The 17,022-nt window shown below is 32.1% G+C and overlaps 12 protein-coding genes across 12 annotated transcripts; 9 read left to right on the top strand and 3 right to left on the bottom strand.

Annotated features, from left to right (window-relative positions):
- Positions 1-211: 211 nt before the first annotated feature.
- DFA_10541 (uncharacterized protein) lies at positions 212-424 on the bottom strand (the record flags this gene model as incomplete). Its single annotated transcript, XM_004354389.1, has 1 exon — positions 212-424. One exon carries the CDS (start codon positions 422-424, stop codon positions 212-214), a length of 213 nt encoding a protein of 70 aa, XP_004354441.1.
- A 167-nt stretch (positions 425-591) lies between these two features.
- DFA_10540 (uncharacterized protein) lies at positions 592-5,647 on the top strand (the record flags this gene model as incomplete). Its single annotated transcript, XM_004354388.1, is given in 9 exon segments — positions 592-646; positions 928-985; positions 1,076-1,106; positions 1,126-1,324; positions 1,800-3,853; positions 3,918-4,121; positions 4,199-4,420; positions 4,482-4,632; positions 4,695-5,647. 9 exon segments carry the CDS (start codon positions 592-594, stop codon positions 5,645-5,647), a joined length of 3,927 nt encoding a protein of 1,308 aa, XP_004354440.1.
- A 441-nt stretch (positions 5,648-6,088) lies between these two features.
- On the top strand, positions 6,089-6,518 carry DFA_10539 (uncharacterized protein; the record flags this gene model as incomplete). Its single annotated transcript, XM_004354387.1, has 2 exons — positions 6,089-6,161; positions 6,256-6,518. The coding sequence occupies 2 exons, from the start codon at positions 6,089-6,091 to the stop codon at positions 6,516-6,518; spliced, it is 336 nt and encodes a 111-aa protein (XP_004354439.1).
- Positions 6,519-6,894: 376 nt separating this feature from the next.
- Positions 6,895-7,305, top strand: DFA_10538 (uncharacterized protein; the record flags this gene model as incomplete). Its single annotated transcript, XM_004354386.1, has 2 exons — positions 6,895-6,958; positions 7,046-7,305. The coding sequence occupies 2 exons, from the start codon at positions 6,895-6,897 to the stop codon at positions 7,303-7,305; spliced, it is 324 nt and encodes a 107-aa protein (XP_004354438.1).
- Positions 7,306-7,673: 368 nt separating this feature from the next.
- On the top strand, positions 7,674-8,110 carry DFA_10537 (uncharacterized protein; the record flags this gene model as incomplete). The annotated part of the gene is made up of 2 exons (XM_004354385.1): positions 7,674-7,746; positions 7,848-8,110. The coding sequence occupies 2 exons, from the start codon at positions 7,674-7,676 to the stop codon at positions 8,108-8,110; spliced, it is 336 nt and encodes a 111-aa protein (XP_004354437.1).
- A 740-nt stretch (positions 8,111-8,850) lies between these two features.
- Positions 8,851-9,273, top strand: DFA_10536 (uncharacterized protein; the record flags this gene model as incomplete). The annotated part of the gene is made up of 2 exons (XM_004354384.1): positions 8,851-8,914; positions 9,014-9,273. 2 exons carry the CDS (start codon positions 8,851-8,853, stop codon positions 9,271-9,273), a joined length of 324 nt encoding a protein of 107 aa, XP_004354436.1.
- A 391-nt stretch (positions 9,274-9,664) lies between these two features.
- DFA_10535 (uncharacterized protein) lies at positions 9,665-10,094 on the top strand (the record flags this gene model as incomplete). The annotated part of the gene is made up of 2 exons (XM_004354383.1): positions 9,665-9,737; positions 9,832-10,094. The coding sequence occupies 2 exons, from the start codon at positions 9,665-9,667 to the stop codon at positions 10,092-10,094; spliced, it is 336 nt and encodes a 111-aa protein (XP_004354435.1).
- Positions 10,095-10,857: 763 nt separating this feature from the next.
- DFA_10534 (uncharacterized protein) lies at positions 10,858-11,907 on the top strand (the record flags this gene model as incomplete). Its single annotated transcript, XM_004354382.1, has 1 exon — positions 10,858-11,907. The coding sequence occupies one exon, from the start codon at positions 10,858-10,860 to the stop codon at positions 11,905-11,907; it is 1,050 nt and encodes a 349-aa protein (XP_004354434.1).
- Positions 11,908-12,065: 158 nt separating this feature from the next.
- Positions 12,066-12,520, bottom strand: DFA_10533 (uncharacterized protein; the record flags this gene model as incomplete). Its single annotated transcript, XM_004354381.1, has 2 exons — positions 12,066-12,328; positions 12,448-12,520. The coding sequence occupies 2 exons, from the start codon at positions 12,518-12,520 to the stop codon at positions 12,066-12,068; spliced, it is 336 nt and encodes a 111-aa protein (XP_004354433.1).
- Positions 12,521-13,631: 1,111 nt separating this feature from the next.
- Positions 13,632-14,367, top strand: DFA_10532 (uncharacterized protein; the record flags this gene model as incomplete). The annotated part of the gene is made up of 3 exons (XM_004354380.1): positions 13,632-13,847; positions 13,933-14,017; positions 14,093-14,367. 3 exons carry the CDS (start codon positions 13,632-13,634, stop codon positions 14,365-14,367), a joined length of 576 nt encoding a protein of 191 aa, XP_004354432.1.
- A 232-nt stretch (positions 14,368-14,599) lies between these two features.
- Positions 14,600-15,004, top strand: DFA_10531 (uncharacterized protein; the record flags this gene model as incomplete). Its single annotated transcript, XM_004354379.1, has 2 exons — positions 14,600-14,740; positions 14,771-15,004. 2 exons carry the CDS (start codon positions 14,600-14,602, stop codon positions 15,002-15,004), a joined length of 375 nt encoding a protein of 124 aa, XP_004354431.1.
- Positions 15,005-15,107: 103 nt separating this feature from the next.
- On the bottom strand, positions 15,108-16,908 carry DFA_10530 (uncharacterized protein; the record flags this gene model as incomplete). The annotated part of the gene is made up of 4 exons (XM_004354378.1): positions 15,108-15,128; positions 15,196-16,459; positions 16,538-16,704; positions 16,804-16,908. 4 exons carry the CDS (start codon positions 16,906-16,908, stop codon positions 15,108-15,110), a joined length of 1,557 nt encoding a protein of 518 aa, XP_004354430.1.
- Between the last annotated feature and the right edge of the window lie 114 nt (positions 16,909-17,022).

Here is a 17,022-nt window from a genome sequence, read left to right as displayed (position 1 = left end):
TTTTTTAGCACATATGAATATTCAAAGGCCATGCGCACTAAACACGTGATAGGTTTTTTAAAGAACGAGTAAAAACGAAAAAAAATCCTAGGATTTGTTTAATTAATTTTGATCGATTAAATTTGAATATTATATAATCAATAAATAATAAAATTAATTAAATATATGGTTATTAATATGGTTATAAACTATGTTTATTTTAGAATTGATTTTAAGCAACAACAGTACAATTAAAAGAATAAAGCATTTGAAGATTAATGGTACCGATACCTGGGGTGCCATAGAGACGAATAGTATCACAATCTGGAACGGTTGGCAAGTTGCAAACTAATGGTGACCATCCATACATGGCCTTGCAGTATGGTTTGATGTTGGTAACTACTCCATCGTTGATAAGTTGATTATCAAACCAAAGCATTGTCATTGGTGAATAGTTGATTGTAAGTTTCTTGCCGTCTTGAACTACACTATCAACTATTGAGTGAAAAGAGAGAGATACGAAAAGAATAAAATTAATTAATAATTGATTTAAATTAATCTAGATATAAACACATACTAGCAGCATTGGCAACAACGGCAGCACAAAGAATAATGGCAAACACAGCAAAGATGGTTGATGATTTGTACATTTTGGATAAAGTTTGGAGTTTGATAGTTTTAGATTGGATTAGAGAGAATGATTAAAATCGATTGATTGGTTGATTGATTTGATGATTTAAAATGATTGGAACTATCATTCTTTTATATTTTTTGTGTTTGGACCAATCGTTGACGAATTAATTATGATGATTTCTAACCTATAGGGTTTGAGAATATCATTTTGAAGAGTGTTGTGTCGACAATCACTAATAAATGATCGATCATCCTATCCATGTGCTACAAATCTTTTTCTTTCACCACATCAAATCTATTTTTTTTTTTTGAAAGCGTCACACTTGACAGAGCAAATTAATAGATCAGATTTCTTCAAGATCATTCTCGTTATGTATTTTGTTTAATGATAATTTTGATTTTGATCTGATACTTGCTTGGCCAACTACTAATGTATAATAATATACATACCTATTGTTCATAGAGCACCATCATCATCACCAGGCCAAGCAGAGGTAATTTACATAAACACAGATAGGTATCAGAGGAGTTGATATAATTTGCCTCTGCTTGGCCTCGATCAATCTTGACTTGAGCAATGACTTTATGGTACAAAGGGTTATGTCTGGTATCGCTCACCAACGCCCTTCCAAACCCAAATACAACAATATGTGGTGCCCATTACAAGTATTTGACCACATCCGTGATCAACATGCTGACTCAACCCAATTGAGTACTAAGCAATTACTAGCCAAGTCTATTGTGCTCATTAAGCTGTTTTGTCTAACTCGAGCATCGGTCAAAGTTGTCCGTATACCAAATTTCAAAACTATATAATGATTGTAGAATCTGATTTTATCCTCTAAATGTACAACTATATATTCGATATAGAAGAATAGATACTTGATATTAAAGTGTGCTTTTACTGCCTATTATAGTTTTGTTATATATAAACTCAAATACATGTGACTTGATTTATAATTACGTTATGAGAGTCAATTGGCTTACTTTTCCATCGTATTAATCATAAATGGGGTGAGTGATAATAATTATCTGTCGAATCAATCGCCTCCTTTCAAAGCGTGTTATCTCTCTAAAAGTTTGGAGCTTGGTTTCGCTCTCTTTTTTTAAAAAAACACCAACAAACTGATCAAATTAATTGTCCATTTATTCATTCTAGACAGAAACCAACAAATGTATAATAATAGTAATAATGACCACTAGATCAAAGAGTATGTTTATTAGAAAGTACAAAGTTACAAATTGTTGTCAAACATATTCAAAAAACATCGATACTAATCATCATCTGATCATCTTTTCCAAAGAAAATGCTATAGCAGATACCTTATCATCTACTACTGGTACAGTCGTTATGAGAAGATCTAGGAGTGAACCAAATTTAGGTCAGTCGTTTAACATCAATGTTGTTGCTGCTGCTGCTGCTGCTGCTAAACCACCTAAACCTCCAACAAAAAAAGAATTACTACATAAAAAAAAACAAGTAGAGGAAGAAGATATTGATGATATTGTTGTTGTTATTCCTGCTATTTCAACTGACATCAAGCCAAAACCACCACCAAAGGTATCATCATCTTCATCTACTACTAATGTTGGAGATACGATCCTTGAAACGAAACCAATAAAACCATCATCATCAACATCACCATCACCATCATCTGATATCAACAAGTCAAATGATACCAAACCTAAAGCACCACCAACAAAGAAACAATCTGGACAACTAACAACAACAGTATCAACTTCTACTATCAGTAGTAGTACTACTAGTTCAACTTCAACTGTTAAACATGTTGTATCAACAACATCACCAAAAAAGAAAAAGAATAATAACAACACTAAAAAGGTTAAATTAGAGGTGACTAGTGATAATGGTAGCGACTGTAGTGATGATGACGAGGTATTCACAGATACTGAAGAAGAAGAAGAAGTTGAACCTGTTCAAGTACAACTTGCCACCAAACCAAAGGCACCACCAAAGAAAAAGTTGTCATTAGACTCTGCAATATCTCAAATCAAACAAGAGGTGGATCAACAATTACAACAGGTTACAAGTAGTAGTAGTGCAGGTAACACTACAAATAGATCAAAATTAACTAGATCTGCTTCAACTATTGGCACTTCAACCAATGGTACTGTAAAAAAAGAAAAAGAAGAAGCTGTAACATCATCAGTGGAAACCAAGCCAAAGAAACCAGCACCAAAAAGAAAGAGTAAAGAATCAAACTTGGATGGTAATAATAGTGATGCTTTGGATGAAAAGGAAACAACAAAAAAGACAACATTAAAGAAATCAAAATCAACAAAATTGACTAGTAGTAGTATGGTGGTTGGAGAACAAGATACTTCTTCAAAGGAATCAGGGTCTAGGAAAAAATCAGGATCTATTGGTAAAAAAGATAGTGTTTATTTAAATGGTGCAACTGTATCGACTCAGTCATCATCATCTTCTTCTTCAACTGTGTCGTCACAGTCTGGTATAGTCAAAGAATCATCAAAGATATTGGAAGAGTGTAACAAGATTATTAAATCATTGCATCCTTCTTACAATGGCCCTACAACGGTGATGAACACATTGGTGCAACTCGCAACACTACTTAGTAAAGAGTCTGGACAAATGTCATTGATTCTTAGATCACATAATCTCATGCTACCATTAAATGATAATTTACAAAGGTTGGCAAATATTTGTTTGTCAACTTCTGAGAATAATAATAATAATAACAATAATAATCATATACCATCCACACCACCAACATCTGCAAGTAGTAGTAATACACCAACTTCTTCATTGTCACCAGCTGCCAGTATACTTTTAAACTCTTTTTCTCCATCAACTTCTTCATTTGGTGGTCTAAAACGCTCAGTTGGTACACTTGAAGGAGAAGATCTTTTGAAACAGTTTTTAGCTGCTACCACCTCATCCACTTCAAACAATTTATTTGCAGACGACTCTATACTAAATGATAGTATTATGATGGATAGATTCGATAATCTAACAACAACCACAACAACTACCACCACCACATCTACAACATCCACTTCTTCTCCGAGCAATACTTTACCAATCGACAATGATTTTGAAGATAAACCAACAACAACAAAGAAGCGATCATCATCTTCATCATCATCATCAACGACAACTCAATCACCTTTAAAATTGAAAAAATCAACAAGTAGTCTAAACCATCATGGATTAGAATCTATAGGAAATGAATGTACATTTACAATTCCAGAGAAAAAGGTTAGTTTTAAAAAAAGTAATTTTAATTAATTATTATTTTTATTTACATTTATTTTATTTTTAGGGAATTATTTTATCAATTTGTTTTATTTATTATTTATTATCAAATCAAAATTCCAATATTGATCAATTTAATAGAGAAGTAATAGAATTTATTGTTAACCAGGCAACAACCATTCCAGACAATTATCAAACGGAATATTTTTCTTCTCCATCAAAATTACCCAAATCACCAAAAACATCTACCTCTCGTAAACCAACAATGATTGTATGTAACAACTTATTAAACCAAATATTTGGTTCTACAACCATCAAGATTTATACTTACTTTTTTAATTTTTTTAGACATTATCAATTAATAATTTATTTCAACAAATTGTACCAGATACAGGTAGAATATCATCAACAGCTTCATCGTTGTCATTGAATGTGTTATGTAATCTCGTAATACAATCATCACAAATGAACAATACCACTATTAAATCAAAGTATCGAGAATATAAAGTGATTGATAATCTAATTAATCTACTTTCAAAATATACTCTTTATCTAAATCCTTTAATTGAAGTATGTAAATTTAAATAGAAAAGAAGATATATAGTAATGGAATATTAATACATTGTTTTAGAGTACAACAATATCACCAAAATTAATAGGAAATATTGAAAAGGTTACTAAAATATTGGATGAATGTGTCATTCAAGATAAATTAAATAGAGATATTATTGTTAATGATAGAAATCTCACAATTCTAATCACTTTATTATCTTTTATTCAAAGTATGTAAACAATACTAAATAATAATCAATTATGTAAATTAATTTATTTTCTTTTTATTTAGATATAATTTTTAAAAATAAGGAAAGATTATCAGGAATTGATATTAAACTTGGTGGAACTGAATCGATTATATCAATATTAAATATATTATTGAATGTTACTCATTCAAATAGAGAAGCGTCATCTATTATTGGTTCAATTCAAACTCCCTATCAATATCAATCAAATGTATTCAAACCAATAGCAACAACAGTATTAAATAATAATAACAGTCTAGTTGATCCAACTGATCAATTAGAACAACATTTAAAACAAACTAAAATGACACCAAGAAAAGTAAAGTATTTGGAGAGTGTCGAGAAATGTTCACAGTTTGGTATACAGACGTTGATTAATCTGTTGCATATTGAAGTACCAGAGAAATATGATATTGGACAATTATCGATATCATTGTTGGTTAATCTTGTGGAAAGCGACCCCGAGAATAGAACACGATTCAGATCAACACGTGGAGCAATCGATGCTATCCTCAGACAATACCTATATCGTACGTCTGATCGTATTCTGACACGTTTCACATCGAAAACACAGGAAAAGGTTGCATCATCCTACCTGGTCATTCTTATTGGTTTCTTGATCAAAGAGAATTTAGAGAATCGTCAAATCGTAGTAAACCAACTCAACGGCAAACAAACAGTCTTTACAGACATGGTCAAACTACTAAAAGATTTTATTGGCTTCCAAGGTCCTCAACGTATCCTCTCTAAAGATATTTATAGAATATGCGATAATTTAATTTGTAGTGTATTTTTATTACCAATACCAAATAACAAAGAAAAGGAAAAGGAAAAGGAAAAGGAAGAAGAATACAAACAACTGATTAAAAAGGAAAAACAAGATTATATTCAATTCAAATCAGAGTTTGAATCAAAATATCATTATAGATCTGGTGATACTAAAGATGATGAAAGTGATAATGAACAAGATGAAAGTGATGATGATGACGAAAAATAATAATAATCAACTAATAATAATAACAACGTGACCTTAATCGAAAAATCGTTGTTACAACTTTTAATAATAATAAACATAATTAATAATAATAATATTAAACAACTATTAATAATAACAATGATTGTCAAAATTAGATTCTACTATAAAGGAAGATCGCGATATTACCACAAGTCGAGTGGTTAAAATCTCCAACTTGGGAGAAATAGTTTTCCATTTTAGAATCATTAAAACAGAGATCACATGTTTATTCAAACTAGTTTAAAGGTTGACATCACAACGATGGAACCAGACCGAACCAAACTAGTCAATACGTAAATGTTAAAGATGACAAAAAGTCAAGATATAAAAGAGGGCCAAAAAAATGATTCATCAAACCATTCACTACTACTATTTACTTTAAATCTAAACAAAAAAAACTAGTTTCAATCCTTATATTAAAAAATGTTTAAATCTTCATCTTTATTTGTACTTGCCATCATTCTTTTGGTTGCCATCTCTTTTTCCAATGCTGAAAGTAAGTCTATCTAAAAAACTAAAATATTTAAAAAGACCCAGCCACTAATCATTATTTGTGTGTTTAATCATTTATTTATTTTTTACTTTACTAGTAACTGGTGTAACTCAAGAAGGAAAGAAATTAACTATTACATTCTTGCCATCAGTCATGCTTTGGTTTGAAAACCACCTTGTTCTCAATGGGTTAAAGACCAACATCAAACCATATTGTGTGGCCAAGTATGGATTCTCACCATTAGTTTGTAATTTGCCAACCGTTCCAGCTTGTGACACTATTCGTCTCTATGGTACCCCAGGTATTGGTACTGTTAATCTTCAAATGCTTTATTCTTTTAATTGTACTGTCGTTGCTTAAAATTAAATTCATGCACAATTATGCATGGATCCCATCTAATATTAAATCATCAATCAAATCATTAAACTTAAAAATAAATAAATAAATATCATCACTTCATTTTTGTTTAAATTAATTTAAAGTTGTAGGTTGAAAGACACCCTCCTCCCTCTCCCTCCCTCCCCCTATCCTAGAGTAGTAATATTTGATAAAAATACAAAACTACTCTATTTTTGATTTCGAGTTTCTATCCATGTGATATTATCTCCCGTTTTGGCAAAAGTGTAATAAACGAAAAGACAACTCTACCCATAAAGAATAAATAGACCATATATTCAATGTCAAAGTCATTTCATTTTAAAATTTATTTATTTCTTTATTTATTTATTTATTAAACATGTTCAAACTATTAACCATTATCGCTGTAATCTTTATGACTTTTACTTTTGCAAGTGCTGGAAGTAAGGAAGGAATATATAGATATATTTATTATTATAATAATATTAACCATCTATCTACCTACCTACCTATGATCTCGTAATATTTAGTTACTAGTGTTGTTCAAACTGGCAAACAAATTGTAGTAACCTATTCTCCAGGTTCCATTTATTGGGTTGAACAATCACTTGTCTTACAAGGAGTCAAGACCAATATCAAGCCATACTGTACCAATGGATTCAACAGTCCAGTCACTTGCACATTGCCATCTGTTCCAGCATGTGATTCTATTCGTTTCATGGGTTTCAGTGGAATTGGAGGTCCAACCTTTGATTTTGGGTTTCCAATTCAATGTACTGTTGTTGCTTAAATTAATTAATTAATTTAATTTCCTAAAATAAAATTATGCCTTACACATATAGATTATTATTCTGTCAATATATATATATATGCCAATTTGGTATTTATCTTGTTTGGTTAGGTCTCGCCACTTTTTTGTTTAAAGTCCACCCCCACGAGATTGAAACCACACCCCTCTAGGAACTATTACGAGTTATTGTTGACACCATATATCTATATATACTATAATCGGTATCGATGATAAATGATGATTACCAAAAGAGAAAATATAAAAGAATGATAGTTCCAATCATTTTAAATCATCAAATCAACCAATCAATCAATCGATTTTAATCATTCTCTCTAACCCCAAACAATCAAATTCAAACTTTATCCAAAATGTTCAAATCATCAACTATGTTTGCTATCTTTGCCATTATTCTTTGTGCTGCCGTTGTTGCCAATGCTGCTAGTATGTGTTTATACCTGATCATAGATAGATTTCATTTCTAAAATCAATAAATTAATTCATATTATTCTTTTTTCTTATCTCTTCTTCTTCCTTTTCAATAGTTACCAGTGTTGTTCAAGAAGGCAAGAAATTAACTATCAACTATTCACCAATGACAATGATTTGGTTTGATAATCAACTTATCAACGATGGAGTAACCTATGATGTCAAGTCATACTGCAAGGCCATGTATGGATGGTCACCATTAGTTTGCAACTTGCCATCTGTTCCAGATTGTGATACTATTCGTCTCTATGGTTCTGCTGGTATTGGTGCTACTAATCTTCAAATGCTTTATTCTTTTAATTGTACCGTCGTTGCTTAAATTAAAAAAATGTACACATCGATCTTTATACACCTCAAAAAAAATTAAATAAAATTATTATTATTGAAGTTCACATTTAATATTTATTATTGAAATTATTTGTGTTGTTCTCGTTTGAAGAGAGAATAATGAAACCCTTTGAAGGGATTTGAGAATTGGTTGTATCTTTATCCTGTTTGTCGCGATGACGCCAACCTGTATAACAACACCAGTTGTTATGAAACAAAGTGTCTCAATTTCGACGAGCTTTCTTGTTTCACACTGGCCCACTAGTCAAAAGTCGAATCTAGTCTTTGATAGACTTTCCAAAGTCAAATCAACTGCAAAGATATTGTAATCATCATGATGATGATTCAAGTACTAAAGTTGTAATCAAATTTTCTAGAATCTTTGCTTGCTGGTAAAAAAGGAAAAGGGAATGATGGGCTCATCATAGTTTAGATATTTTCGTTTCAAACCACGTCTGCCGAACGATCATTATCCCCAAAACGAGGTTCAATCATTATGAAACTCACTCGTTTCAAAATAGAATTTGAATACCAGCATTGCAATTTTAAATTATTTTTATTTTATTTTTATTGTTTTTTTTAGATATCTAGAATGCAATTATTTATAAATAGACATCAATTGTTTGGCATTCATTTATTCAATTCATTCATTCATAGTTGACTCTTATCTTAAGATATCTATAATCTCTCTCTCTCTCTCTCTCTCTCTCTCTCTCTCTCTCTCTTTTAAACATGTTCAAACTTTTAGCCATTATCTCTGTTATCCTTATTGCTTTTACCTTTGCCAACGCTGAAAGTATGGAATACCTAATATCTTCTCTCTCCTAACCCTAACCCATTTTATTCCAATTATTAACTATCTACCTACCTATTTTCGTAAATAAATATTATTTAGTTACAAGTGTTGTTCAAACTGGCAAACAAATTGTAGTAACTTATACCCCAGGTACCATTTCTTGGATTGAACAATCACTTGTCCTCCAAGGAGCCAAGACCAATATAAAGCCATATTGTACCAATAATGGTAGCAGTCCAGTCACTTGCACATTGCCATCTGTTCCAGCATGTGATTCTGTCCGTTTCTTGGGTTTCAGTGGAATTGGCGGTCCAACCTTTGATTTTGTCTTCCCAATTCAATGTACTGTTGTTGCTTAAATTAATTTCCTAAAATAAAATTAAAAAATTGATATATTTATTTCAATATTAGTATATGTCAATTTCGTTATATTGGTGCATTCCTTCTAACGACATACCGAGTAGATGATGATAGTGACACATGTGTAAGACATGTGTAAGACTCTTGGGGGGTGCATTTTAGAGATTTTTGAGCTCCTAATCACAATTTTTATCGGAGGCATCGAAACCACACCACCATCTTTCAACATGATATATCTATATATACTATAATCGGTACCGATGATAAATGAAAGAAAACATATAAAAGAATGATAGTTCCAATCATTTTTAAATCATCAAATCAACCAATCAATCAATCGATTTTAATCATTCTCTTAACCAAACCAATCAAATTCAAACTTTATCCAAAATGTTTAAATCATCAACCATCTTTGCTGTTTTTGCCATTATTCTTTGTGCTGCCGTTGTTGCCAATGCTGCTAGTATGTGTTTATATCTGATCATAGATAGATTTCATTTCTAAAATCAATTAATTAATATTATTCTTTTTTCTTATCTCTTCTTCTTTCTTTTTAGTTACCAGTGTTGTTCAAGAAGGCAAGAAATTAACTATCAATTACTCACCAATGACAATGATTTGGTTTGATAATCAACTTATCAACGATGGAGTAACCTATGATGTCAAGTCATACTGCAAGGCAATGTATGGATGGTCACCATTAGTTTGCAACTTGCCATCTGTTCCAGATTGTGATACTATTCGTCTCTATGGTTCTGCTGGTATCGGTGCTACTAATCTTCAAATGCTTTATTCTTTTAATTGTACTGTCGTTGCTTAAAATTAATAATGTACATCGACAACTCATCATCGATCTTTATACACCTCAAAAAAAATTAAATAAAATTATTATTGAAGCTCGCATCTGCTCTTTCTCTAAGTGTTTTAAAACAAATTAATCAAAGTGTTAACAAACACATACACACAACATGTTCAACAAATAGAATTTTACACCAACAATAACAACCAACCGTACAACTACAGCGCTAATCTTAGTTCCTAATCAGATGATAGGTTATACCCTATCAACTCGTGGGTGGGTGTGGATATCATTATTATTCAAGACAAGTGTACAAACACAGTGATGATCATTATGAGGGTCACGTGTGAGAAGGGTGTTTTATAAACTTAGACCCTTTGGAAGATGTTAACCTCACACAGTAAAGGTGGAAGCAGTAAAAAGGAGTGTAGTGTAGACTCAACCATTAATAATAATAGGTATGTATCAATTAATGTTTGTGTAACACATGCGCCAATGAAAAAAATAAAAGAGTCTTTCTAACAAATGATCATCGTTTATTATAGAGTTGTCTATTCATTCTATCAATCGTTGACGTCACTATCCATTGGTTGAAGTGGTTGTTCATCCGATATCCATCGGGTTGCACACAGAGTTGATCTCTTTTTTTTTTTTTTTCATTGGTCCAAGATATGGCTATGACAGACTGCGGACACCAACCTATAAATACTCGTCGTTCAAAGTTTATTATTCAAATCAACAACAAATACAATAACAACAAACAAATAATAATTAATCAATAATAATGAATTCAATATCAATCATCACTATTTTAATAATTTTAATTAATTCAACAATAATAATTCAAGGTATACCAGATGTATCCAATTCATTCCTTGGAGTTGATGATCCAGGTGTTTCACATTTCCCTTTATATCTTGGATTAAAGATGCATATTCGATGCTACACCAATGTGACACGTGCCAATCAGTATGGACCTATTGCTCTGTTTGATTCTGGCGTTCCATTCTACTCGACTGCTTGGGTATCAATCATTCCGTCGGTCCTCTTAAACATGCCGTCTTGGAATATTAGTAAAGCATGTTTTATCGATCGTTATGGATACGGATGGTCAGATTCTGCTCCATTGCCAGTCACCACTCAAGACTATGTCGGTCGTCTTCGTGAATCACTCTTGGTGGCTGGACTATTTACTGGTAAATACATTCTCGTTGGGTGGTCTTGGGGATCCATCTTTGTTCAAACCTACTCGATGACTTATCCAGATGAAGTTGTGGGTATACTCAGCATCGATGGAACTGATAGTCAATGGGGATTCATCCCATCCAACCAGCAAGTGGTTATCAACTTTACCAACACGGTCGCATACCTTACCAACAGCAACTCTCTCTCCGAGTTTGTAAATGCTGACGAATCATACTCTCGTTCCTATGGATGGTTTCCAAATACACTAAGAGAAGGCCTAGGAGGATTCACCAATTGTTCAATCGATGCATCTCAACAAATCTTTATGACCAACAAATTCCTAAAGACAGCCGTTCAAGAACTCAACATTATGGTCATCTCTTCAGCCATTCTCAACTTTACCTATACTCTCAAAGCATCACCAACACCACTTGGGGATCTTCCCTATGTCAATATCTACAGTTCCTACCACAATGATCCTGATTGGACCAATCGCCAAATCCACATGGCATCACTCTCTTCCAACTCTATCGCCATGCAGTTTTCAACTGGTCATTTCTATACATTTGACAATCCAACTGCTATTGTATCGGCCATCTCTGCTCTTTCCAACAAGATTGCAATCAAATTACAATCAACTGGGTGCTAAAAAAAACTACTTTTAAATAAAATTCACAACCATTTTGTACAATTGATCAATAACTAATAACTATTTTTTTATTCTTAATTTGTTGATTTCCATTTAAATTCAAATGGGGAATTATTAATTTTATCATTAAATAAATAGGAGCATAATTTAATTTAAATTTAAGCAACTACAGTACAATTAAAAGTAGATAACATTTCAAGGTTGGTGGCACCAATACCAGCAGAACCATAGAGACGTATACCATCACATGTTGGGACGATTGGTAAAGTACAAATTAAAGGTGACCATCCATACAATGCCTTGCAGTATGTCTTGATATTAGTTTTTAATCCATTATTAACTAATTGATTATCAAACCAAATCATTGTCATTGGTGAATAATTAATTGTAAGTTTCTTTCCTTCTTGTACTACACTTGTAACTATAAGATTAAAAAAAAGAATATAATTAATAAAATAATAGAATATATTAATAAAATAATAGAATAATAAAATTAATTAATAATTTTAATCAATCAATAATCTAGATATAAACACATACTAGCAGCATTGGAAACAACGGCAGCACAAAGAATAATGGCAAAAACAGCAAACATAGTTGATGATTTAAACATTTTTTTAAATTGTTGGATTTTAATAGTTTTGGGGTTAGAGAGAATAATTAAAATTGATTGATTGATTGGTTGATTTGATTTGATTTGATTTGATGATTTAAAATGAGGAAACATCATTCCTTTTATATCTTTCTTTTTTGATGATAGAGAGTAGAGAATTGGCCTTGGCAGATATTTTAAAAAGAAGTGTAAGAGAGAGAGAGAGATAATATTCTTTTTTGCCTCGATGAGGATTTCTTTTTAGTTGAACCATCAAAGTTGCAAGAAAGGAATTGTTGTCTCTCACTCTTTGTATCTCTTTAAGTATCACCCGTCGATAGTAGACTTTAAGTTGACTCATCTACCCTGATGAAATTCCTTGACACTCTAGAGTTTAATTAAAAAGGAAATATTAATCAATCCCAATGTCATGAAATGTGTTGTTTGGAAACCAGATTATTGTCGACTCGGCACAAAAGTGCCAATCTCTATCGTTTGTGCTTTGCAATTTTGTGGGCAAAGCAAGATATCGATGATATTTTTGTTTGTTGTTGTTTGTTGATTATGATCGTTGGTGAGTACTCTTTGAAGTATTTGAGAATGAATGTTTTTGTGTTTTCTCTCTCTCTCTATTTGAATAAACTACCATTTTTAATCAAAGATTCAAACATGATGATCGTTGATGACAACAAAAGTATCTTTTGATTACCTTTTAGAGACTAACACTCTAATATTTATGCTTGCATGATTCGAAAGTTGGGTGTTAACCTTTTGGTTTGGTGTACATGTTCATCATCTTCTTCTTCACAACATGTTAACAATCACCATTGCCTTCGTGACAGCAAGTAAATGCATAAACTAACGACTTGTAATAATAATAACAATCTTTTTTTAAATTTTTTTTGAATTTTCATTAGCTTTTTTGACCTTTTGGGAAGAAACTGGTGAGTCGATCTCACCTTCACTCGTATTCGTCGTGGTATATGCGCTGCAGAGAAATATCTACGGTCGAGCCCCGACCTTTTTAAAAAGATTACTTCGTGGAAAATAAGGTTTGTGCTTTTAAACTATGTATTTTGAAAACGACACATGAATACAATATCGCAAAACAGTTAATTAGTCATACAATATAATGGGAAATAACATCAATAAAACATGGATCATTGAACAAGACAATATTACGATCAGATACGAGAAGGGGCCACACCCCAACCCGCTCATCACTGTTAACAATGTGATGATACCTTACTTTATAGAGAATGGTCAAAGAAGAATCAATCAAACCTTTGTGTTTATAGTTGACAATCAAACCTACAGGATTACATATTCAAAATCTGTTATGCATATGGTATGTTGGTTGTTAATAATAATAATCATAAGATGATTTGAATGATTAAATAAGTCATACTTACTTAATGTCAATATATAATTAGGGATTCAATCAAAGATTGATAAGAAATAATATAGATGTAGAATCAAGAGAAGAATTTAAAGAGGATAATTTGGCGTTAAGAAGTTGTAAGTTGTTTGGTGTATCAATACTTTGGATGTTGCTTATACCTGCAATCATTCATTTAGTTTTAATTTATACAGTTTCTAATGGTAAGACTGTCGTTATCCCAGCCAACAAACCATTTCCTCCCACTTATATTACCACAGCAGCCACACCAACTACTCCTTTACATGCTACTTATTACCAACCTCCACAACTTATTTATCAAGCACCATATCCACAACAACAACAAAAACAACAACAACCTTATCAATATGAACCTCTCTCACAACAACCACCACCTTACCAATCGTCATCATCATCATATCAACTGTCCCAACCATCATCAAACCACTCAATGGTTATTGATGATTAAAATAAACTAAATCAAATAAAATAGGGTTCCCATTCGAGGAACAATTGTATATCTATCTTTTAAATTCTTATAATTATCATTATTTGATATTTTGGAAAAAATCTTTTGGTAAATATCAAAAATCGAATTTCCATCAAAGATTTATAGAATAGAGTTCTGTCTGTCTTTTTCATTTTCAATCTGCAAACAGATACTATTGTTGTAACTACAAATAAAATAGTCTACAAGAAGAATGACAACCTCAAACTTTTTAAAGATAACACTTTCTTTATTCATAGTTTTACTTTTTAGTTCGTATCTATGTTCTGCTTTTGGTATTGTAACACAAAGAGTATGTCTATCAAACATATGTGACGTCATTCAAAAACTAAATGTTATTAATTTACTTTTTTTATATTTTTAGTATTTTAAAGATGATGATTGTCCAAATGGAGACTATACAACTACAACTTATATAATTGGAACATGTACAAATAATCATCACAGTATCTTTGGATGTGATGTTCAAAATAATACAGTCACCGAGAAATACTTTTTCCAAAACCCTACTACTTGTCAAGGTGGTTATTTTCTATTAAACTATACAATTGGCGAATGTGTTAAAGATGTTCTCTACAATTGTCATACTATCCTTTAAAAATAAATAAAATAATATATAATATATAATATATTATAAATAATCTTTTTTTTTTTTTTTTTTTAAAAGCTAAAAGTACTGGGTTTTGATTTATTAATTTAATTTAATTATGTTTCTTTTCAATCTATTTATTATTATTTTTTATAGCTAGCCAAAAGATTGGTAACCAAAACAAACAATTTTCTTGATACAACTGGCCATCCAACAACGAGGAACAAGACTGAAAAGGCACTGAACCATGACATACGCTTGCTCGAATTGTGTAATTGGTTCAAACGCTCTTCTAGTTCCTTGGCCTTTGCCTCGAGTTGTTTTTGGTGTTCCTTTGATTTGTATTCTTCTTCTTGATGGTTCTTGACCAATTCCTCGAGGTTGGCAACATATGATGATAACTTGATACCGTTGATCATTGCCGAAGAGGTATGTGATAATTGATGGGTATGGTTGTCTGCAGCTGCTGTTGTTGGAGAGGAAGACGACTTGCCATTGACAGATGGTGAAGATGTGGAGGTGGTGGTGGTGTTGGAAGAGGAAGAGGTAGCTCGCGACAATTGGAGTTGTGAAAAGGCTGTTTCCAAGCCAAGTAATCTAGTATGGTTCACCTCGACAATACTCTTCATCGAGTTGAGTTCATTGACCAATTGCACCATATAATTTTTCAAGTCGCCATTGTGTTGGAGTTGATCATTCGAGTCAAAGAACTGGTCTTCTCCACTCTCACCCTCTAACTCGTCTTCATAGTCATATTCGCTTGCTTCATTTAAAAAGTCTTCATTGATGGCTGGTGGATTAGAGAATTCCGACATATTATCATCATCGCTATTATTGTCTTCAGAGTCACTATCTCCCCATCCTCCATTGATGTTATTGTTTCTGTGGTTATGGTTGTGGTTGTGATTGTGAAGATGATTGAGATGATTCTTTAAGTTATTTCCATGATTTTCATCTACAATGTTTATCATTTTCTTTTGAACTGGTGATGGTGATACAACATCAAATCCATCTGGGTCTTGGTTATGATTACCACCACGACGTTTGTTGCTGTGTTTACCATTCATTGTTGGTTGTGGGGTAGCAACAGCGACACCAGAAGCAGCAGCAGCAGAAGAAGAAACCATTGGTGTGGCAACAGTTTGTTGTTGTTGTGGTTGTGGTTGTGGTTGTTTGACTGGGGTTGGAGCAGCACGCTTGAGCTTCTCGCTTTGCTCATACTCTTCGACTTGTTGACCTACTAGACTGAGCCATTGCTTAAACGATGCTTCAGTAGTCTCGTGCACCCAATTCTCCAACACACTCTTAAACATGGTTCCATTATAATTATTCTTTACATCGATGGTCACTCTACATCCAGTAGACTTTGTTGTCGATGGTATAACATTCCATTCCGTCTCTGCTTGAAAACTCTTTCCAATTGATGATCCTTCAAAGAATGTTTCAGACGATACATTTAATATGCTAAAATAAACAAAAAAGAAAACTAAGTAAGTACATTCATCTTTCAATACTATACAATATACTTCTACTTGTACATACCTTTCACCTTGAAATATGTATTTTTGTACTTCTCTAACTTTTGCTTTATCACCAACCAACCTGTTGATGACTGGATTGTTTGATATGAATGAACAGAAACAAACTTCTCTTGTGTATCCTCCTGTTGTCAATGGTGTCCATGGTTTAACTTCAATTGCTGTATCTCCCTATAAATATAATGAATTATAGAATGAAATCAAATCAAATGTTAGCTATAAATACTTCCCCTTTATCTAAAAAAGTCTATTGATAATGATGATCCTTACTCTAGAGGTATGATATCTTTGTTTAAAACCTGAACCTTCAAAAAAGAATGCAAAGAAGGTATCAACCGATATATTAAACTCTTCTTCTAAATGTAAGAGTTTCATTTTTGTTGTTCTTCTTGTTGTTGTTGTTGTTTATCCTTATCTGTCTCTAACAAACTACAAAACTACTATTGATGATGATGATGAACTTTAAAGTTGTTGTTTTACAAGTATATA

Source organism: Cavenderia fasciculata, assembly GCF_000203815.1.
Source record: "Cavenderia fasciculata unplaced genomic scaffold Scf_EU5ZYIE02H8LDV-5, whole genome shotgun sequence".
In the NCBI taxonomy this organism is placed as follows: domain Eukaryota; phylum Evosea; class Eumycetozoa; order Acytosteliales; family Cavenderiaceae; genus Cavenderia; species Cavenderia fasciculata.
The sequence above is the reverse complement of the archived record's forward strand: the minus strand, read 5'-3'. Positions and strand labels throughout refer to the sequence as shown.